Source organism: Emydura macquarii, unplaced genomic scaffold (assembly GCF_026122565.2).
Source record: "Emydura macquarii macquarii isolate MOO-44397 ecotype Brisbane River unplaced genomic scaffold, CSIRO-AGI_Emac_v2 contig_3047, whole genome shotgun sequence".
Lineage (NCBI taxonomy): Eukaryota > Metazoa > Chordata > Testudines > Chelidae > Emydura > Emydura macquarii.
The window spans coordinates 1-23,458 of NW_027133184.1; the positions used below are offsets into that span (position 1 = coordinate 1).

The following is a 23,458-nucleotide window of genomic DNA, read 5'->3' on the forward strand; positions in this document are numbered from 1 at the left end:
TTCCACCCCACAGCATCCATGATACACCTGCACACAGGATGGGAGAGCCTGGTCTGTGACCAAGTCGGTAGTGGGGGGCAGGCGGATCCATCTTTCTCAGGGATAATTACAGCACGTGGCAGAAACATCCCCTGTCACTCACCCGAGCAATTCACGGCAGCATCTTCCTTATGACCACAGTTGCTCTCACCCCAGGGCGTGGCAGGACAGTCCCAGAGAGATGACTCTGTCCCTCTGCAGTTCACCTTCTCCACCCAGATGGGACCAGTCCCCTCGCCGAATGCAGCCTCGCCCGGGGCAGATACGGCAGATCCACAGCCCAGTTGTTTACACACAACGTTAGCGTCCGCCAGGTCCCAGGAGTCATCACAAACTGTTCCCCAGGAGCCACGGTGCCAGACCTCCACTCTCCCCGAGCAGCTGTCCTCTCCTCCCACGACACGCAACTTCTCCTTGTCTGGAAATGCAGAAACCTCACATGTTACTGGGACAGCTGGGAAAGTCCTTAGGGACCAACAGGGAGACAGAGAGAAGCAGAGATACCTGTGCAGCTCGTAGAGTTTGGGCATTCGACAAACAGGGTCTGAGATGGTTTCACTTTTTGTCCTATGAAGAGAAAGTGCTGAGGTGAATGGATTGGCTGTGTGTGTGATGTGGGAGTAGAATTTAAACCCCTAGTTTCAGCATTGTATAAACTGTATTGTGAAGTGCAGGTCACCTAATAACTAATGAATTTGCTATTCTGCTGTATTCGGACACACAGGAGGACATGCAGACAAACCTGTGGGGAATTCCAGTCTTGACCCAAACTACACAACCTGGGCCCATCTCTGATTGTTCAACCCAAAAGGATTAATAATCACAGAGCTGCCTAGGGATGGTCTCAAGAGAGAGTCTTGTCTGGGCGCTCACATTCCCTTAGCACACTGTGTAACGCTGGTTTCTTTTATAATTAATTAATTAATTTGCATGTTTGTTGTTAACCCATCAAATGCTTATTCCTATAAAAGAGCATGAAAATATGTTTGCATCTTATCTTGAGAAGTTAAATATATCTGCCCTGAGATGTGAACAACATCAAAAGTTCTCTCATAAGCTTCCAATTAATTACACATATTGCATGCCTGTGTGTGCACACGCGCATGCAGATCATTTCAGCATTACCATGACAAGAAATATGGGTCTCTTCTGCTCGGTTATCACATGAATTTGGATTCCACTGTTGTGATGGGCACTGCCAAAGGGAGCTGTGCTGCTCACGGCATGCAACGTGGTCCAGCCATGTGGGACCCTTTCCATATTCAGTGCCTCCTGCAATCTGCCCTCCATCTCCACACTTCAGCTGTTTGCATACAATTGTTGCAGTGATTCCAGTCATCTGATTGGAGCAAACGCTACCCCATGTCCCATTGTAGAAAACCTCCAGCCGCCCAGCGCAGTCACTGCTGTCAACCAGCCTCAGATCCATGAATTCTAGAAGAAAACGCACAGAAAGGGAATTGACATTGTTTGAGTCTGAAATGAACTGGGGTGTGAAGAGTGAAATCCCAGTGATGGCTGACACTCCTGTGCCTTAGTTTGCACAAGCAAGTGCCAGAGAGAATCACTCCAAGTACCAAAGACTGTTTTAGACACCACAGGCCCTATACAAACACAATGGGTGTCTCTGAAAGGCCACCATTTACCAACCGTTCCAGACAGGTTTTAGTAAAATAATAGATTAAGGCCAGAAGGGTTCATGAGATCAAATAGTCTTCTTTAAAATGCCCAGTTACCATGCCTAGAGTCAAATACTTGAGTTTGACTTAACCATATCTTCCAGAAAGGCATCCAGGTGTGACAGGAAGACTTCAAGACATGCCAAATGCACCATTTCCTTCGCTAGTTTGTTCCAATGGTTAATAACCCCACGGTTCAAAATGTGTCTTTATATCTAATGTGAATTTTACTGGTTTCAGGTGCCAGTCATTGGTTCTTGTTCTGCCTTTCTTCATAGATTGAACAGCCCTTTAGTAACTGGCATTTTCTCGTTGCAAAGGAATTTATGCACCAGAATCGTCACCTCTTGAGGTTTTTGAAATGCTAAACAGATTCAGAGTCCTACATCTCTTACCACAAGGCTTTTATTCAAGTCCTCAAATCACTTTTGTGCCTCCTCTCTGCCCGCTCTCCAATTTTTGTGGACATCAGAACTGGACACTGTTACCTGTCAGCTCCGTGTTCTTGGGGAACCAGGGCGCCAAACCCCTACTTTCTGACTCACCTGAAACCCCCTGCCCCCAGCCTCTGCTTTAGCCAGAACCGATCAGAGACGGACTTACCAAAAGCAATGAAAAGGCAGTGGGAGACACACCGAAACCCCTCTGGACAAGGGTGACAGGATTATGGCAACTGCCCTAGCCTCATCTAGATCGAAGATGTGAGAAGGAGGCATCTCCATCAGCACAGCGAATGGAAAACAGAGAGCCTCATTTGTATCGAAGATGGAACAAGGAAACATCTCTACTAGCGTACCAAATGGAGAACCGAGCTTCAAGGCAGGGACCGCACTGAAGTCTGGGATCAGAGAAGCGGGGAAGCCCAGCATGATGGGAGATCTCTGCTCCAAATGTTAATGTACCCACGCCTGCACACACCCAGCTCAGCAGTTATCAGATCAGCTCAGCAGTTATCAGTTATCAGTTGTCATAGATCCATTACTGATGTCCAAAACACTGAATCTGCCTGATTGCACCATGAACACTCTCATAAGAACACTGCCCCATAGCCAGGAATGATCCGTTCCTATTGTCCAGCCTAAACAGAACAACCCTGGTATACTCCTTTGAGTCATCGTTAACCCATAAACAAACCTAGTGTTCTCCCTTGAACCATTGTTTCCTCTCTACAGAAAACCCTACCCAAGTTCAAACCTCTGTTCTGAGGCCTGGATCCAAAAGCTGCATCAGTTTCTCTGGGACTTCACCTTTTCTGGACTGATTGTATTGGGGGCTCTTCCTGTCTCAAGCATGCTGGATCCTTACCTGAACTGCCTGTCTCCTGGGCACCTTTGACTGGTTCATGCTGTGCTGAATGGTGAGACCCCGACTCTCTCTGTCTCTCTTCTCTAGTTAAGCCCACTTTTTTCCCCTCAGACCGAATTTGATCTCTCTCTCTTTCTCTCTCTTAATCTAGGTACAGCTTTCTAAACCTGACTTTTAAAATCAAACCTGGCCTAGATTTCCCCAATACCCCCATTGAAATTGTGTAATATTGTAACTGTCTGGTTGTTTTCCTCTCCTTGTACGGCTATTACTGTTAGTATCATAAGTTTTATACACCTGGCAATACAATAACTTTTATAATCAAGCTGGTTGCCAGACTCCCTCCGAACTTTGTTTACTCTTTTGTGTTCTCAGCTTCCCTATTTTCCTCTGCAGCCACGCTTCTCTTACCTAAGTCATGTGCGGTTTGCTCATTAAGGGTGTTACTACCAGAATAATTGTAACGTGACAGTGGGAATAGCGACATGCTGAACATGTGGCATATAAGGGTGTCAGCTTGGAAGTGCTGCTCGGCCCAGCCTGCTGAGTCCAGGGGCACATACGGGTGGCAGCTTTAAAGTGCTGCTAGACCCAGCCTGCACAGACATGCTCTATTCCAGTGCGGTGCCAGTGCAATATAAGGGTGGCAGCTTGGATGTGCTGTTAAACCAGCCTGCTGAGGTCCATGGACATATAAGGGGTCAGATGAGAATGTGATAGACCCGGTCCGCTCAGTCGCACTCTGTTAATCTGGGAATGTGTGTGTGTATGTGGGTGTTTATTTGAGTCTGGGGCTGGAGAAACCCAGCCCTGGGAAACTTAGGTCCTGCAGGGTAGCTCCATTGGGAGGGGACTTGCAGAAGGGAGAAGTAAAGCTCCATCTGAAAACACAGTGACACAAGCAGTGCATTAATAGAACTACAACCCCCCCCCACAAGGAAAGTAACCCTAAGAAATGAGCGTATCCCAAGGTGACGGAAAAATCTGGTCACAACACAGTATTCCAGTATCTGTCTCACAGGGCCATATACAAGGGTAACATTTAGTCCCCACCACTACTCACTGCTCCCCTGCTTATACATCCAGAGCTTGCATTAGCCCATTTTGCCACAACATGGAGCTCGTGTTCAGTTATTTCTCCACCATGCCCCTAAATCCTTTTCACACACACTCTTTTCCAAGATACAATCTCCTTCAGAGATATTCTGGCATTAGGGAAATCTTCTAATATCTCCAGTACCTCTGGGTGGGAGCTGAGGACTTTCTAATGGTGACTCTGGTAGGTATTTACCCAAGGGAAAGAGTGGCAGAGACAGTCAGGGAGAGTCTCCATCATCCTCAGCAATCTCCTTAAACATCTGCCCCCTCCATTAAACTACCTGGTAACCAGGCTCACAGGAGCATTCCCAGAACAGACCTGAGCAAAGAACTCCTGCGTCCTCTTTGTGTCTGCAGTTGTGCTGGCCCCAACCCCTGGAAGGACACTCCCAGAGATCTGATTCATTCCCAGAGCAGTTCACATCATCCAGCCAGATCTGACCAGATCCTGGCCCATAATGAGCAGAGACAGTTGCATTGATGGCGTGTCCACATCCCAGTTGTTTGCAAACAACGTTGGAGTCTGGTAGCTCCCAGGAATCATCACAGACTGTTCCCCAGGTGCCATTGTAATAAATCTCCACTCTCCCGGTACAGCGACCTGCCCCATCCACCAGTCTGATCTGCCTGCTCCCTGCAGGGAGAGAGCCCAGCTGTTAATATGTATTTTCCCACTGAACAGAAAATGTTTGTGAGATTTGGAAATGAATCACCTGAGCAAACGACACCGACGTCCTCAGCAATTCCTGCCTGGGCTGTCTCAGTTGTGGAGATGTTACAGAGAGTCAGATTAGCCTCATTTCCTGCACACTGGACCCTTCTCAGCCCCACGGGGCCTGTTCCTCGCTCAGACTTAGGGAGGGTATAAGCTTTCTCAGCGACTCCGCACTGGAGCTGCCTGCACACCACGCTGGCGTCGTTCATGTCCCACTGGTCATCCAGCACTCTGCCCCACACACGGAGGGAAATCTCCACTCTCCCATCGCACCGGCTCTCCCCATTCCACAGTCTGAGCGACTCCCGACGACCTGGGCTCAAGAGAGATGGGACATAGACTGAATAACACTCTCTGTTGTGCACTAGAAATATTCCAGAGTGCACATGAAATGCTGGACTGTTTCTAAGTAAGAAGGAACAGCCCAGTGATAAGAGTGTGTCCCAGTGTTAAAGGGAACAGCCTCTGTCAGAAGATACTTTTCATTTGACTCTATAAGTGGAAGGTGCTGTAAGGATTGCAATACTCTGAGTTTGACAGAGGGGCTTGCTAGCAGACACTGTAAATGAGTGAACGAGGGCATTCCCGGGGATCACTGATTGAGAAAAGCTTCTCTCTGTGCACTGGTGGAATGGCTCCTGAGGTTTATAGTCACTGAAACTGACTTCAGAAAAGCAGCCTTTGACTTCCTCAAGGAGCTGATGGGCAGGATCCCCTGGGAGGCTAAGATAAGGGGGAAGGGAGTGCAGGGGAGTTGGCTGTATTTTAAATAAACCTTATTGAGGGTGCAGGAACACAAACCATCCTGATGCGCAGAAAGAATAGCAACTATGTGCAGGCAAACCAGCTTCACTTAACAGAGAAATCTTCAGTGAGCTTAAACACAAAAAGTAAGCTTACAAGAAGTGGGAGCTTGAACAGATGACAAGGGAGGAGTATAAAAATACTGCTCAAGGTTGCAGGAGTGAAATCAGAAAGGCCAAAGCACAACTGGAGTTGCAGGTTGCAGGGAACGTAAAGGGTAATAAGAAGAATTACTACAGTATGTTCTCATCAAGAATGTGGTCAGGGAAGTGTGAGCCCCTTACTGAATGGGGGAAGCATCATGGTGACAGACTATGTGGAAAAAGCAGAAGTCCTCAGTGCTTTTTTTTGCCTCAGTGTTCACAGACAAGGTCAGCTCCCAGACGGCTGCACTGGGCAGCACAGAATGGGGAGGAGGTAAGCAGCCCTCGGTGCTGAAAGAACAGGTTCAGGACTATTTAGAAAGGCTGGACATGCACAAGTCCATGGGGCCGGATGCAGTGCATTCGACAGTGCTGAGGGAGTTGGTTGACGTGATTGCAGAGCCATTGGCCATTATTTTTGAAAATTCTTGGTGATCAGTGAAGGTCCCAGACAATTGGAAAAAGTCAAATAGAGTGCCCCTCTTTAAAGAAGGAAAGAGGAGAATCCGGGAGACTACAGACCAATCAGCCTTACCTTAGTCCCTGGGAAAATCATGGAACAGGTCCTGAAGGAATTCATTTTGAGGCACTTGGAGGAGGGGAAGGTGCTCAGGAAAAGTCAGCATGGATTCATCAAGGACAAGTCCTGCCTGACTCAGGAAGTTTGCAGATGACACTAAGTTGGGGGAACTGGTAGATAAACTGTAGGGTAGAGATATGACTGGGATACAGAGCGACCCAGACAAATTAGAGTATTGGGCCAAAATAAACTTTGATGACTTTGAACAAGGATAAGAGTATAGACCTGCACTTAGGACGGAAGAATCCCATGCACAGCTACAGACAGGGACTCACTGGCTAAGCATCAGTTCTGCAGAAAAGGACCTGGGGGTTACAGTGGACAAGAAGCTGGATATGAATTAACAGTGTGCCCTTGTTGTCAAGAAGGCCAGTGGCATATTGGACTGCATTAGTAGGAGCATTGCCAGCAGATGGAAGGAAGTGATTATTCCCCTCTATTCGGCACTGGTGATGCCACATTTGGAAAATTGTGTCCAAGTTGGGGCCCTCGACTACAGGAAGGATGTGTACAAATTGGAGAGAGTCTAGTGGAGGGGAAAAAGTATTATTGGGGAGCTGAGGCACATGGCTTATGAAGTGAGGCTGAGGGAACTGGGTTTGTTTTGTCTGCAGAAGAGAAAATAAAGGAAGGATTTGATAGCAGCCTTTAACTACCTGAAAGGGGGTTCCAAGGAGGATGGAGCTAGGCTGTTCTCAGTGGTGGTAGATGACAGAACAAGGAACAACGGTTTCAAGTTGCAGTGGGGGACGTCTAGGTTAGATATTAGGAAACAATTTTTTACTAAGAGCGTGGTGAAGCAGTGGAATGGGCTACTTTGGAAACAGGAACTCTGATAGAGAATGAGCAGGGGAGTGCAGGAAGAACAAGGACGATCTTGCTAAGAGCAGTGATCGTCATGCACTAGAACTCAGCTCTATTCCTGCCTCTGCTGCAGACGTCACAGGTGATGCTGAGCAGGTCTCTTAAACCTATTTTTCTGGGGTCTGATTTTCAGAAGAACTGAGCACTCACAACTGCAGCCAGAGTCCAGGCAGGATGTGGCTGCTCAGCTATGCTGCAGTAAGGCAGTGAGGTCTGGTGGAACGAGTCCAAATATTCAGTTTTCTCCTGGTTGCACAGCTGACTGCACTCCTGGGGGCCTTGGGCAAGTCACTTTGCTTTTCTGTCTGTGTCACCATCTGTCAAATGGAGCTAATAATAATACTTCCCCACCTACATCCCTGGAGTTTTGTGAGGGTTTCTTAATGTCTGGACAGTACTTTGAACACAAAAAGCTCCACAGAAACGGTGAGTGCTCTGAAGAATCAGGCCCTGAGGGTCTCAGGTTTGAGCCCAATCACCCCAAATAAGTAGCGAGTTTGGAATTTTGGCTTTAATCATTGTTCGTAAAATTTTCAAAACCAACTAAATGATGTGGGAGCCCAAGTGCCATTTTCAGAAGAGATTTAAAGCAACACGAGGGTGAAATCTCCATGGTTCTTGGGCCCCTACGTTACTGGGGAGAAAAATTAGATTTAAGTCCCTAAATCACTTAGGCACTCTTCAAAATGTTATTCTTGGGCTTCTAAGTGCCTACATCACTTTGAAATGGACATCAGAATAGTCTGATATTTCTCTCAGGGGTGTTATGACGACAAATTCATTAATGTTTTTGGTGCACTCTGGTACTACGGTGGCAAGCAGCACAAAAAAGCCCATGAAGAAATTAATAATTCTGTATTCAGTGCAGTGTGTGTACGGTAGGTGTACCGTTCAGTGGGAAAGGTGTGAGAAAAGTAAAAAAGCAAAGTAAGAGAAAGCAGGACTTTCTCTGTGTCATGCTACCAAAAATAGCCTCAGGACCTCATGTGAGAGAAGGGAAATGGTTGTTTTCAGCAGTTTATAATTCAGCCAAACCTGGAAGGAATTTCACTGCACTAGGGAAAGGCACTTTCCTGGCCCCAGCACTGACCTCTTGCCCAATTGCAAAGGCCTGCTGCAAACAATGAGGGACTGAACTTCTGAAGAAGGTGTTGAGAATATTTTATAACAGGATGTGTGAAGCAACCTCCACATTGGCGATCGCTACTAGCTCCCTCTCTAATTACTGGTTCTGCCCCTGCTCCACTGCCCTGAGTAAGGACTTAGTTGCTGTCTTTTTTAAGTGGAAAATCCAGGGCTTTCCCGGGTCACAACTATTCTTTTGTGATAAAATTATTTACTTTTATTGTATTTTTAATATATTTACTGTTATTATACCTGGTTTAGTAACTAGCTCCCCTTCTCCTTCCTGTGCCCTCAGGTCCCCCTGCTCTAGGGGGCAGTGTCACACACTGAGGGGCAGGTGTCATTAATCCAGCATTTCTCCTCCACTTACCTGAGCAATTCACACCGGCGTCATTCTCATGTGAGCACTGAGAGACCCCCAGGGCAGTAACTGGGCAATGCCCCAAATGGGGTTCAGTCCCTTTACAGTGAAATGTGTCTGTCCAGACAGAGCCAGTTCCTTTCCCAAAATACCCTCCTCCTGGAGCCGATACAGCGAATCCACAGTCGAGCTGATGACAGAGAACGTTGGCGTCTGGTAAATCCCAGCGTGAGTCACAGACGGTTCCCCAGTCATCAAGAAACTGGATCTCCACCCGCCCTGAGCACGCTGAGCTGCCGTTCACCAGCCGGAACCCTGTGTGCCCTGGGGAGAAGGGAGAAGGGGTTTAGAGAGGGAGACTTGGAGCTATTTTATAACAAATAGTGAAAGAAAGGGAAGTCAGGGGGGATTTGATCCATTTCTAGTTATCTTGGATCATTTGGGTTTTACCACAAGCTGATGCCAACCCTGTTATCCTAGCTCACTTCACAGTGAGATCATTTATTTTTCTGCATCCTAATCTAGAATACACATCACTGGGGGTTCAAAGACTTTGCACTGAATTCTTACGTGCGCATATGGCTCCAGCATCATTTGCATGTGAGCAGGTATGACTGATATTCAGTATCCTGGGACAGTATGCATGGTGTGACTCATTCCCCTCACACTGGAGTTTTTCAGTCCAGATCGACCCATGTCCTTCTCCAAAGTGAGCTCCTCCTGGGATAGCTAGAGCTGTTCCACACTGTAATTCATTACAGATAACGGTGGCAGCTTTAAGATCAAAGTGGGCATCACAGACAGTGGTCCATGCTTCTCCATCTCTTATTTCCACACGTCCCGAGCAGGCAGTGTCCCCTCCAACCAGCCGGGGCTTAATGTTTCCTAGAGAGTCAAAGAAGGCAGGAATTTACAACAGGGCCTAAGGATTTAGATGCTCCACTGCCATAGAACTTTGGCTAAAGCCCATCCTGGTTCAGTGGCAAAGTGTAGGCAGCAATTAGAAACAAAAAAGCACAGTGGACATGGAAAACCGTAGAACTAGAGAGCAACCAATATACATTAGAAGATATGATGTTATTATTCCTCATTTTATTTTTGTGTATTTGATTTTCCTTCCTAAGTCTAGTATTTTGCACTTGTCTCCATTGAATTGTAATGTATTGATTTCAGACCAATTCTCCAATTTACCAAGGGGATTTTGAGTTCTAATCCTTCTTCCAAAGATCTTGCAATTCCTCCCATCTTGGTGTAATCCAGACATTTCATGAATGTATTCTCTGCTCCATCATCCAAGTCATTAATGAAAATATTGAGTAGTGCCAGCCCCAGACCACTAGTAATATTTATTTATCCACAGGAACATACTGATCAGAAAGAAAAGGGTTAAAGCAACTAAAGGCCTACAGGCCTATGTCTTACTAAAGCTCAGCATTGCCCTTGAAACCTGGGTTGGCCCAAATTATCCCACATACCCCCGTTTCTGAGGACTGGTTTCAGTCTTTTTTCCTGCAGACTGTGTCCCTTCTGCTCTGTTAATCAGGGGTCCTCTTTTAACAGTTCCCAAGCTCTCTGTTGAAGATTTCCTTCCTGAGGGGCCCTGTGATGGAGTGTCTACCCCACCCAGGTGTAAAATGGTTTTATCCCAGGTGTGAGCAGTGGAGGTGAGTCCTCCAAAGAGCCTAGAGAGGCTGCATTGGGTTCATCCATTCAGGGAAGGGCTAGAGTGACCAACCAATCAGGGCCCAGCAGGCTCACCTAAAAGCAGATGCTGGGCCAGAGTTGGTTAGTTGCTGCTTGGAACTCAAGATAGGAGGACTGGGTTCCTAGCAGGTGGATGGAAGCTAGTGCCATAGACAAAGCAGTTACTGGCAGGGACCAGGGGAACAAATGGGAGCTGCTGGTTGGCTGCTAGGATTGACATGCTGAGGTCCTGAGGTAAGGGTGAAGAAGGTGCTGAGGCCACAGGGAAGTGGCCCAGGGAAATATACTGAGCAGTTGGAGGGGAGGCAGCATGTGGCTGCCATCTACAGGGCCCCTGGGCCGGACCCAGGGTAGTGGGTGGGCCTGGATTCCCCACATTTGCCATTGAGGGAAGTGGCTAGATGAATGGACTGCAAATACCGAACTCCAGGATGGGGAAACACTGATGGTGACATGGCTGGAGGGCCGAGTCATGAAGAGGACGTGGCAGTTCCTGGAGAGGCTGCCAGTGGACGAAGAAGCAGAGTGACTTTGTGCAAACCATGGACAGGGGATGTCATCCTTGAGCTAATCCCCAACAGTGACCAGGAGGAGGCTCCAGTCCAGTGGTGAGTGCTGTGCCCCAAGACAGGTCCCTCCCTTCTCCCAGTCTATGGAGGGGGTTGTGTCCAATGGCAAAAGATAAATGGACTTGACACCTGTATTTTCAGACATGCATCAGTTACTAGGTTATCTGAAGCCATTGTCTGCTTTCCCAGGACAAGGGAGAGCTCCAGCAGGAGTTACCCTTTGAACACCTGTAGGAAATGGAAAAAGAGCAATCAAAGAAATAGAGGTACACGTGACATTCAAAAGAATGCAGGCGTCATAGGGGACAAACAACTGAACATGAGCTCGCACTGTGATGTTGGAGCTAATGTGGTCCTGGGATGGATACACATGGTGTATTCAACATGAAATTTGCTCCCAGGAACCGCAGCAGATGCTGAGTGAATCTGACATTCTTGTCACCACTGCTAACAGTAAGACAGGAATGTCCATTTCTCATAGTCAGTGCTGGGGCTTCCAGTGTCTGTGGTGGTGGGGCAGCCCTGCCATGTGGAACGCCCTGGGCTGGGGAATCCTGGCCCAGCTGGGAATGTGGTAGCCCATCCCAGGACTTCCTGGCTCTCGCAGCTGGAGCTGGGAGCCAAGACCTGGGTAAAGCTGGGGCTCCCAGAGATTTCAGGTGCTGGTCTGCATGGCAGGGCTGCCCCAGAGCTGTGGAACCTAGGAGACCAGGGTCTCTGGTCTCAGGACAGTGCTCACCATGGGGCTGCCCTAGAGACATGAGCTCTGGAAGACTGGGGTACCCAGCTCCAGGGTACTTTGCATGGCATGACTGACTGTTGTCTGCCAGGCAAGTTGGATGGGAACCATGCAGGTTTCTGCCACAACCCTGCCTTTGGTTTGAGGAAAGTTCACTGAATCTGATTCTCTTTCACGAGAAAGTTTGGGTTCAACAAACTGGCATTTTCCAATGAAACTCCTTTCATTGGATAATTTCTGCCAAGCTCTAGTAGGGAGGTGATTTTACTGTTGTACAGCATTGGTGAAATTGATACTGCACCCAGTGATCATGTCCACATTTTAAGAGGGATGTAAAATTGGAAAGGGTGCAGAGAAGAGCCACAAAAATAATTTGAGGTCTTGAAAATGAGCCTTGCAATGAGAGATTTCAGGAGCTCAGTCCGTTTAGTTGACCAAAAAGAAGGCCAAGAACTGATTGTATTATATGTGTAAGTGCTTTTGAAGAGATAAAACACTGTGCAATAAAGGCCTCCTTGATCTAGTGGAGAAAGGTAGAACAAGAACCAATGGTTGGAAGTTGAAGCCAGATAAATTCATATTAGAAGTTAGGAATACATGTTTCATAATGAGGGTGATTGACCATTGGAACAAACTACCGGTAGAAGGGAAGCAGAAGATTCCCCACTTCCTGAAGTATCAGATCAAGACTCGATGCTTTTCTGGAAGATATGTTTAGCCAAATACAAGTAAATAAGATTCAGAACAGGAGTAAGTAGATTAAATTCTATAGCCTGTGTTATCCAGGAGGTCAGTTTAGATGAACTAATGCTTTCTTCTGGCCACAAAATCTATAAAGCAATGAATCTGAAAGAAAGTTAAGTTTGCAAAGTCAAGCGCTCAAACATTCAGAATGCTAAACTTGCACTTGTCTGTGAAACCTTTATATGTCCGTCTTGTGACTATGTGTGATGATACTGTTACATGATAATTATATGATCATATACTATTTTTCCACAGGAACCCTGCCTCCTTCAGTGCCCACAACACGTGGTACTCACTGAATGGGAAGATGGTCAAAAGTTCTCTTTATGCTCATTGATCAATATGTGGCCCCAGCCTTGATGTACTGCACGGCATCCAAACCCTACTCCAAATACTGAATTATTAATTTCATCATGGGGTCTTCTATGATGCTCATTTCCGTACTACCTAAATGCTTCAGAAACATTAATTAATTTCTATTCACAACACCTCTGGGAGGTAGAGAACTTTTATTATCTCCATTTTACACACAGGGAACTGAAGCACAGAGACGTTATGGCCAAAATAATCAAAATCGTACTCTAATTTTGGGACTTGAAACACCCAGGTTCTGGTTTTTCAGAGTACTTAGTCTGGTGCAGCACAGATCCCACAGACTTCAGTTTACAGCAGCGAGTGCTCAGCACTTCTGCAAATCAGACCCCACAGTCTCAAGTGTGCCACCCATACAATGAGCAACAGTTATGAAACATTTGGTTTCAGTGACTTGCCAAGCATCACTTAGCAGCTCTGTGGCAGAGGCAGGGATAGAATCCAATTCCCCGGGGCAGCATTCAACTGTCTGAACAATGAGACCCTCCTTTCTCTGCCTGCAACCCCCTGCCTCAGACACAGCAGGCTTTACAGTTTCTGCAACAAATGAGGGAGGGGTCCTACAGACAACCACTTGCTTCACTCCACAACCCTAATTCACAGCACTGTCTATCCTGGGCCCTGAATGAGCCAGGGTTCCTGTGGAGAAAATAGCATGTCAGAATGTAATGAAAGACGGTATGTCAATGTGTACATACAAGTGGCCCAAAATAAAGTTGCAAAGGCAACTTTAATTCTCCCATTTCCTTATATTTTAAGGCTCAACTTTGCAAACTGAATGTTCCTATCAGTAAGTTTTGTGCTTAATTTCCTAGGTTTTAAAAAAAAAAAAAACAGAAAAACCAGATGTTCCAAGATGTGGAATCATATTGACACGCACATGGCTCACTAGTAGGGTTGGACCTTTCGATCCACCACACAAACCTCTGCCACTGGAGCTAAGAGAGTAACTGACAGCAGTAGCAGGTTGTCATCCTCTTTGTGGACCAGCACTAGAGGGGATCAGAAGATTGTTGGCGTTTGACAAATATGTGACAGCAGGGGAATGGCAAAACTCTGCGATCCTGGGCTCCATTCCAAGCATTAGAGAGGAGCGTGCTCTAGTGGTGACAGACCCTTCTTCTCCTGTTTCCCCACGTTTATCCCCTTCTTCCCCCTCCACTCCAACCTGTCCCCATCCCAGTCCTGTCTCTTCCCCATCCCTTGCTCTGTGTCCCAGTCCCATTCTCCTTGTCTACCCAGCTCCAGTCCTTCTCATTCCCAGTCCTAGACTCCTTGCCCAGCAAGCCCTAGACTTCACCTCTGTCTTCCCAGACAGGTCCCAGTTTTCCTTGTTCCCTGTGCTGCCTCTCCCCTCTGAGATCCTCATCTGACCCGTTTCTCTCCCCACCCTTATCTTGAGATGTCCTGTGTCCCCCCAGCCCCAGTTTCACTCCCTTGATGCCTCACCCCATCTCAGGGCTTCTCCACACACACACACTCAGTTTGTGTCACCCTGGGGTGTAAATTCACCCGCACTAGCCGGCTGAGCACTGAGTGTCCACGTGGACCCTGCTGCTGCTGCGCACTAACATTTTCCTAGTGCTTTGAAACGGGAGTAGATGGAAGTGCACTGGGGAACGGTTAGCGCCCGGCAGCACGTCCGCATGGACACTGAGTGCATGGCAGGCCAGTGCAGGGCAGATTTACAGCCCAGCCTGCCACACACTTAATGTTCATGTAGCTGTGCTCGCAGTCTTCCCGCCCCAACCTGCATGCCTATTCCAGTCTCTTTGCCCAGTTAGTCTTAGACTCCCCCCACACCCTGGGTCCTCATCTGATCTGTGTCTGCTCACCCACCCCCAGTTCCTTCCCAGTCCCAGACTCCTCGCCCAGTCAGCCCCAGTCTCCCCCAGCTCCCAGTCTCCTGGTTCAGCAAGTCACAGTCTCTATCCCTGACTCCCTGCTCTAGTCACCCTCCCTAGCCAGTCCTAGTCTCTTCCCCCGACCCTCCTCCCAGTCCCAGTCTCCTTCCCCAGCAAGTCTCTATCTCCCGCTTTCTCTCTGAGTCCCAGTTTCTCTTCCCCCACCAGTATGCAGGCTCAGAACGTCCTGCTCCCTCCCTCGCCCCCCCCCAGCCACCGCACTGGTTCCTCTCCCCGTCTGCTCTCCCCCTCTTACCCCAGTCTGGTTCTTGCCACTTCTACGTTCAATTCAGGGAGCTTCCTTTCCGTACTGTCTGGGCCCAATAGGGGAAGACAGACTCTCTGTGTCAGAGAGCCGGGAGTGAACAGATGAGCTGCACTCTGATTGTGATGCTGGCAGACCAGATGCCAGCTCATGGCAAAGCCCCAGGCTGCACTGAATGCCTACAAATGCATAGCCAGGCCAATTGACATGTGCATCAGTGTAGGTCAAAGTGACTGTTGAATGGATGAGTGTATGTGATGTTTAATCTTCAAGAAAACTCATGCACTGTTACTTGTATTTTCATTCATCTGTATCCCTTTATAATATAATAGCAAACAGTTACACTCTATATACCCCTGTAATCATATAACCCATCAAAGAAGACAGAAGCCTTGTGGGATACAAATGAAGAAGCCTCGTGGAACGCAAATTAACAGGAAAGTGCTAATGTCAAAGCAAGTGGCCATTGTGTGTGATGATGGGAGGTCAGAGACTCTAAATGCATTTGTCACTCTCCATCATCAAAGGAAGAGCCCACGTGGGCAGTGACCCTAGCAGCTTGTTTTCTGGGAGAAGAAGCTATAAGTTTGGATTCAGGGAAAGATCCTTCATCTCTGGGCTGTTTGGATTCTAACAGGGTGGAATAACTGAATGAGAAGATGGAGATCGCCAGAGTTATCCTGGGAAGCTCTGCAAGACTTTTGGGAAACTGGCAGATTAGAAGATCTCTGCTACCATCGGAATTATAGACTGTGGTTCACCTGTACATATGTTATCTGCTTCAACCTCCCAGTAACTCTCATTTCCTTTTAACTAATAATGTTTCGTTAGTTTGGTATGGAATTGGCTACCAGCATTGTCTATGGTGTAGGATCTAGGGTACCCACTGATCTGGGGTAAGCGCGTGGTCTCTTGGACTGGGCGCAACCTGAATGTGGTGTGATTTTTGGTGTAAGTAGCCATTTTATCACATAGTCCATCTTACCTGGATGCAAGACAGACAGGAGAGTCTAAGGGGACTGTGTGACTCCCTGGTAGGAGTGTTATAGTGACCCAGGAGCTCGCATTTGTTACTGGTTTGGTGAAATCCAATGACAGAACACACCACCAGTTTGGGGTGTCTGCCCTGTTGTCTGACAGTCTGACCTGAGCTAGGGACTCACAGTTGTTAGCCACTTCAGACAGCATGACACTGATCGCTTAGACACCATTTAGTCCCCCAGAGAAAGCTGATTGAGGTAATTCAATAACAAAGCTTATGGGCTGGGTATAGGGTGTCCAAATGTCCCGATTTTATAGACCCGATATTCAGGGCTTTGTCTTATATAGGTGCCTATTACAACTCAACCCCCTCCTGATTTTTCACACTTACTATCTGGTCACCCTAGCTGGGTTGGATACAGAGCCAAGTAGCCCATCAGACCAAATCTGATAGAGGCACTGAAGGACACCCCAGGTGGGAGAGAGAGAGGGGAGCAGGGATAGCTGAGCCCAGGCCCAAAAAGATTGCAGAGAAGGGAGATCTCTGCTCCTCTCAGGTCCTGACAAGAGGGCCAAAAACCCAGATGACATTGTAAATAGACTGTTTCACGAGGACTAATGGCGTTGTTGTAGGGAACTGAAAATATGTGGCACTGTGAATGCGCAACTAATGGGGTCTGTGCACTTTTTGCAGGGTAAGATGAAAGGAGCAGGGACACATCTTGGTTCACTCCCTTGTCTCAGTTCTGGTGCCTGTTGTCACTCTGATCCACAGCACACAGAAGGAACTTTCACAGAAAGGTCCTCCCTCCCTGCAATCCCCGGCCTTACTGGCTAAGCACATTCCCACTGCTGTAACAGCTGAGGTAACTGGTTGACTGCAGCCCAGGGACATTCTGGGGCTCAGCCTCACCAGCCTTGTGGATACCCCTCCTGAAGGAGCCTGGGACCACGGCAGGAGCTGCCCAAGATTCACAAGAGCAACCACCCTGCGAACTGCGCTAGAGGGGCCATGCCCCAAACTGAAAGGACAGTGGCAGGAAGCAGCCCAGGGCAGTGGATTTAGACTCCTTGCTGGGAGAGCCACCCTGTTCAGGCCTGGGCTGGGGTCTGGTGGAGAGGGAGGACCTCGGTTCCCTACCCCACCGCCGAAAAGACTGGGGCTATTCAATCTGGAAAACAAGGGGCAGCAGATCAGGTGCACCAACCACTAGGCTGCCCGACCCTTCAAACACCTTGTTACAAACCCTACATTTATTCCCACTGCAAACTTGTAGCTCCAGCTCAGATGCAGGTGCAGTTGTACAGAAAGGTGCACAGAAGGGACGTTTGCTGTGATACCCTTGGTGTGTGTGCAGCTTCCTGGTGAGGTTCTAAGAGAAGGACTCCCTCTGGTGCACTTGCTAGGTGTGCAGTACAAGGCATCGCAGTTGTTATTACCAGGTTAGGGATGTTACACTGGCAAAGGCCAATCTGTTTTTTGCAGAGTTTTGAAGTCCTTGCAATTAAGCTCATTTTTATAGTGTTCCCGCCCACCCTATATTGTTATTTGTTAGAAATACTAGGAAATAGCATAAACCTCCCTTCCCCCACCCCCAGGTGACGAGAACATTAAGGTTTCTCACTGAAACACTCAAAATCCAGGAGAGGCTTATGATTAAACAGTACTGCTGTGCTGTGTAGGGCTGTGCTGTGTAGGGCTGAGGTATGTTCTGGCTGAGCCCTCTATGCTGCGCCAGATCTACAGGGTATCAGAGAGTTTGAAAATTTCTATTATTGCTTGGTCCAAAATGTGACAAGTAACAAAACAGACCAGGGGGTGCCCCAGGTTAAATCTAATTCTGGCAAAGCCGGGAGAATCCACCCATTCCTTGGTCACCCTATGGGGGTGGGAAAAGGGGCTATATAAATGCCCCCACATATCTGTACATCTGTGGCTGGGTGTCTAGGTCTGGATTTTAGGGTCAGGGTAACATTTTCAAAAGTGCCTCAGTGACTTAGGAGCTCACATGATATTTTCAAAATGACTCAGGGCCAGATTTCAAAGGCCCTGGCAGGTGCCTAGAAATGCAGACAGGGGCTGGTGGGATTTTCCAAAACTCCTGGGGTTCGGCACCAGAAACATTTGAAAATCCCACTGGGCGCCTGTCTGCAGTTTTAGACACCTCAACATCTTGATAAATCTGGCCCTTAGTGATAGTCTCAATGAAAATCAGTGCAAGTTGGGCACCAAACTCCTGTTGCCTTCTTTGGAAATCCCATGGTAAAGATATATAGAGTTTTGCAAACAAAAGTTAATGGTTACAAACAGACACATGATTTGCAAGCAGGCAAGTTCACTTATTAAGTGAGTCTCATTAATTTTTCTAGGGCAATGATGAAGTTTCCCAAATATTTTTTCCCCAAATTGGCGACTGGCAACCACAGCCACAGACCCTGTGGGGCAGGTGACAGCAGCACTACTAAGTGCCCTGACAAACAACTGCATCCTTAGGAAACCTTCAGCCCTGCCCAGCAGGCAAGCTCCAGGCCAGATCAGAGATCCCTTCCCCATGAGCCCTGACCCCTGGCCACGGGTCCCACAGCTGGGACCTACTCAGACAAAAAAGGGAAAGGAAAGACGTGGCATTGAAACTACTGGAAATGCGATAATGAAAAGGCTTCACAGCTACATGGGGGATCCTCCGTGGCCAGTGACATGAATAGTAATAATTACAGCTCAGTAATGACAGGACTTGCTCTGGTTTCTGTTCACTTGTCATTAGGTTCACAGGCACACAAAGTCCTCTGGGTTCAAGCCTTTTTGTCTCAGGGAATTTGCCTTTCAGGACTGAGTTGTCTGATTCTTACCTGAGCAGGTCACTCCAGCATCCTCTCCGTGATTGCAGTTATGCACAGCCCATCCCCCATTCCTACAGTGCCAGAGATCAGTCTCGGTACCACGACAGTCAACATCATCCAGCCAAATCTCTCCAGATCCTGCTCCAAAATGAGCATTATGATGGACACTGACAGCAGATCCACATCCCAGCTGCTTACAGACAACACCAGCATCTTTCATGTCCCAGCCATCACTACACACTGTCCCCCACTGATCCTCGTGTTTAACCTCCACTCTCCCGGCACAGGGGCTGTCTCCATCCGCCAGCCGCAGCTCGTCAGCACCTGCAAAGAGACACAGAGCAGGGTCAGAGCGAGCAGGGAGCCCCTCCCCAGCATTGTCACAGCAGAGTCCGCGCCCGGCAGCAGGGATCCGTGCCCAGAGCCATGAGACGGGGACGTGCCCAGAGCTGCCTCGTGGAGCCACCTCCTCACGTCTCAGGGCCTCACACGGGCTGTCAGTGCTGTAGCGCTCGCCATTTTATCGCCACGCTGCCATTTGGGGGTTCACCTGTCTCGTGATAACAGGATGGAAGGCGCCAAGTCACCGAGTTTCCCTGAGTCCAAATGGCGCCAGATCCTGTCACTGTCAGTGGGGCTGGACCTGGTGAGATGCTGCCATCTCCTGACAGTCTGTCAGCGTGTGGGGGAGTCACTCCACCTGAGCAAAGATGGCTGCCAGCTCCCACTGTTTGCAATGGGACTGACGCCCACAGGGAACATGGCTGCCCCTGGGTGGCTCAGGGGCTGGACAGGACCCAAGGACTGAGATGGGCAGCAGAGACCCTGTGAAAGGAGGGTGGAGAGTGAGGGGAGCAGGGCACTGGGGGCAGGAGGCAGATTCAGGGGTTACAAGGGAATGGGGTGAAGACAATGACTGGGCAGGAGAGAGGAGAGGAGAGGGGGTTTTGGAGCAGGGGGCAGGAGGCACCGAGGGGGCAGGGTCTGGAAAGGGGGAGCAGGGAGCCAGAGTGAGGAGTGTGAGCCCGGCTGTGTTCATTAGCTCAGTGGGTCTCCAACTCGTCCCCAGCCAGCCCTACGTCTGCCAGAAGCAATGGAGCAGGAGGGGAGAGTGAAGGCAGCCCTGGGCCATGGCCGGCAGTGCCTGTCTCCGGGTGAGCAGAGGGTAAGCGCAGTCTGCAGCCGAGCAGCCAGGCAGAGTTGTGCAGTTTGGGTGCATTGAAGGTGACGTTGCAGCCTGCGATTCGCACCCCGCTCTGGCCGAGGAGCCGAGGGGAGTTCAAATGTCCGGAGACAGACTGAATAACGTGACTGGCTGGTCTTTACCGTCTCATGATTCTTGATTTGTGGAGCTTGGCAATGCTGCCTTGTGCTCCCCACTGGAGCTTCCTCCCCCTGCCTGCCCCACACATTTCCCTCTGCCACAGGGCCCTGCCCTTCCTCCTGCTCTGGATCCTCTAAGGTACCTCAGTGGTTTATGTCCATGTTTTGCATGTATGAGGCTCTGGGTTCAATCCCCAGCACCTCTATTTTGTCCTGCTCTGAACAGTGAGTCGGACTTGATGATCTCTTGAGGTCCCTTCCAACTCTAATATTCCATGATTAAGGAACTACTTCTCCCTTTTCTCTTCTCTCCTTTCCACCTAGCCCCTCTGCCCTGCATGTACGGGCTGCTCTCCCCCGAATGAGCAGCACAAGCTGGCTGCTGGGAGAAAAGCCACTGGCAGGGCGTGGGACCCAGAGGAGCGGGTGGGTCTGGGTCTCTACCCCACTCCCTGGGGAGATCGGGTAACTGGTGATGCCCTGGCCCACTACAAGAGGCAAAACCACGAGACCCACTAGGGTGAAGCTGGCCGTTTGCCAGAAGAGTAACAAACTGCAATAATTATATTAAACCCTTTCAGTGACCTAGACCTGACCCCTGAGAGAGTGTGTGTGTGTGTGTCCATTTGCTATTTACCTTGGCAGGAGAGGTGGGTTTCTTGTTCTCTGATACATGACTGTGGTTCCCAAGGGTCTGATGGGCATTGCCACAGGGAGCTGTGCAGCTCATTGCACTGAACACCATCCACCCAGGTGGGGCCAGAGCCGCTTCCATGTGGAGAGTTTCTCAAAAGAGTCCCAGCGTCTCCACAGTCCAAGTGTTTGCATATAAGCGCCATGGTGACTGCATCCATAGGATTTCTGCAAACACTGCCCCAAATCCCGTTGTAGAAAACCTCCAGCCGCCCAGCACAGTCACTGCCATTCACCAGTCTCAGATCCGTGAACTCTAGGAGGAAATGCACAGGTTGGGTGTGAGGTTTTCTGAGTGTGACACACACTGGGATGTGGAGGCTGAAATCCCAGAGATCACTAACAAACCTGCCCATTCTTCTACAGCAGCAAGATTCATTTGAGGAATCAAAGAGGTTCTTCTAGAGACCAGTGACAGGCCCATGAGCACTGGAATTGTTATTTAAAAGACACCATTTACCAACAGTGACACACAGTGGTACCCAAGATTCACAAATTACTCCATGTTCTAAGGCTAAGGAAATAATGTGACATTTCTAGTCCCTCTTAGTATTAACTGTTGACAGTGCAGGTAGGTAGGGAGGGGAGAAAAAGAAAGGAGATAAACTTTCTGTCATCGTTGGCTCACTGCTCAAACACCCCTATGCTTCATTAAGTCCCCTGCTGACCAGACTCACTGGAGCATTCAGAGAACAAACCTGAGCAGAGAACTCCTGCATGGTCTTTGTGTCTGCAGTTGTGCTGGCCCCAACCTCTGGAAGGACACTCCCAGAGATCGGATTCGTTCCCAGAGCAGTTCACATCATCCAGCCAGATCGGCCCAGATCCTGGCCCATGATGAGCAGAGACAGTTGCATTGATGGCGTGTCCACATCCCAGTTGTTTGCAAACAACGTTGGAGTCTGGTAGCTCCCAGGAATCATCACAGACTGTTCCCCAGGTGCCATTGTAATAAATCTCCACTCTCCCAGCACAGCGACCTGCCCCATCCACCAGTCTGATCTGCCTGCTCCCTGCAGGGAGAGAACCCAGCTGTTAATATGTATTTTCTCACTGAATAGAAAATGTTTGTGAGAATTGGAAATGAATCACCTGAGCAAACGACACCAACGTCCTCAGCAATTCCTGCCTGGGCTGTCTCAGGTGTGGAGATGTTGCAGAGAGTCAGACGAGCCTCATTTCCTGCACACTGGACTCTTCTCAGCCCCACGGGGCCCGTTCCTTGCTCAGACTTAGGGAGGGTATAAGCTTTCTCAGCGACTCCACACTGGAGCTGCCTGCACACCACGCTGGCGTCGTTCATGTCCCACTGGTCATCCAGCACTCTGCCCCACACACCACGGAGGGAAATCTCCACTCTCCCATCGCACCGGCTCTCCCCATTCCACAGTCTGAGCGACTCCCAACGACCTGGGCTCAGGAGAGATGGGACATAGACTGAATAACACTCTCTGTTGTGCACTAGAAATATTCCAAAGTGCACATGAACTTCTGGATTGTTTCTAAGTAAGAAGGAACAGCCCAGTGATAAGAGTGTGTCCCAGTGTTAAAGGGAACAGCCTCTGTCAGAAGATACTTTTCATTTGACTCTATAAGTGGAAGGTGCTGTCAGGATTGCAATACTCTGGGTTTGACAGAGGGGCTTGCTAGCAGACACTGTAAATGAGTGAATGAAGGCATTCCCGGGGATCACTGAAAGAGAAAGACAAGCAGCAGAGTCAGTTCAGCACACACCCAGCTGGCTGTGTCTGGTACAGTGTGTACCAGGGTGGCAACCTGACGGGGGCCGTGTGTGTGTACTGGGTCCAAACAGCTCAAGGATCTTGGAAGCCAAATAACATTTCAAGCCTAAGAGTGAAATCCTGGCCCCACTGAAGGAAACGGTAAAACCTGCATTGACTGCAATGGAGCCAGGAGTTCACCCTAAGACTGGACCATGGGAATGCATCCAACTACCCAGTGCAGTGTGAGGGTAGAGAGTAGACTGGGGGCTGTCCAAGGAGGCCCATGGATGTAACTGGTTACCACAGCCCCGCAGGAAGGACAGATGGGATCGTGGCAGATGGAGCTCGTAAGGAAGGGACCAGGTGGAGGAGTTGCACGGTATGTTAGGGAGCAGTATGATTGCTCAGAGCTCCAGCATGAAACTGGAGAAAAGCCTGTTGAGAGTCTCTGGGTTAAATTTAGAGATGAGAGCAACAAGGCTGATGTCATGGTGGGCGTCTGCTGTAGCCCACTAGAGCAGGAGGATGAGGTAAACGAGGCTTTCTTCAGAAAATTCACAGACGTTTCCAGATCACAGGCCCTGGTTCTCCTGGGGTACTTCAGTCACCCTGACATCTGCTGGGAGAGCAGCAGAGCAGTGCACAGACGATCCAGGAAGTTTTTGGAGAGTGCTTAGGACAACTTCCTGGTGCAAGTGCTGGAGGAACCAACTAGGGGCCATGCTCCTCTTGACCTGCTGCTCACAAACCAGGAAGATTTGGTAGGGGAAGTAGAAGTGGGTGGCAACCTGGGCAGCAGTGACCATGAGATGGTCAAGTTCAGGATCCTGACAAAAGGAAGAAAGTAGAACAGCAGGATACGGACCCTGGACTTCAGAAAAGCAGC

The 23,458-nt window shown here is 49.0% G+C and overlaps 1 protein-coding gene across 1 annotated transcript in view; it reads right to left on the minus strand.

Annotated features, from left to right (window-relative positions):
• Positions 1 to 142: 142 nt before the first annotated feature.
• Positions 143 to 23,458, minus strand: part of LOC137141380 (antigen WC1.1-like) — a gene marked incomplete at its 3' end in the record, with an annotated part of 46,432 nt that continues 23,116 nt past the window's right edge. The window contains exons 5-15 of the mRNA XM_067530241.1: positions 21,940 to 22,258; positions 21,547 to 21,869; positions 20,793 to 21,104; positions 18,842 to 19,156; positions 9,284 to 9,598; positions 8,723 to 9,037; positions 4,835 to 5,149; positions 4,441 to 4,569; positions 1,165 to 1,473; positions 544 to 606; positions 143 to 457 (exon numbers count right to left, since the gene is read on the minus strand). Coding sequence (XP_067386342.1) covers positions 143 to 457; positions 544 to 606; positions 1,165 to 1,473; positions 4,441 to 4,569; positions 4,835 to 5,149; positions 8,723 to 9,037; positions 9,284 to 9,598; positions 18,842 to 19,156; positions 20,793 to 21,104; positions 21,547 to 21,869; positions 21,940 to 22,258 — 3,030 coding nt within the window. The remainder of the gene's footprint in view (positions 458 to 543; positions 607 to 1,164; positions 1,474 to 4,440; positions 4,570 to 4,834; positions 5,150 to 8,722; positions 9,038 to 9,283; positions 9,599 to 18,841; positions 19,157 to 20,792; positions 21,105 to 21,546; positions 21,870 to 21,939; positions 22,259 to 23,458) is intronic.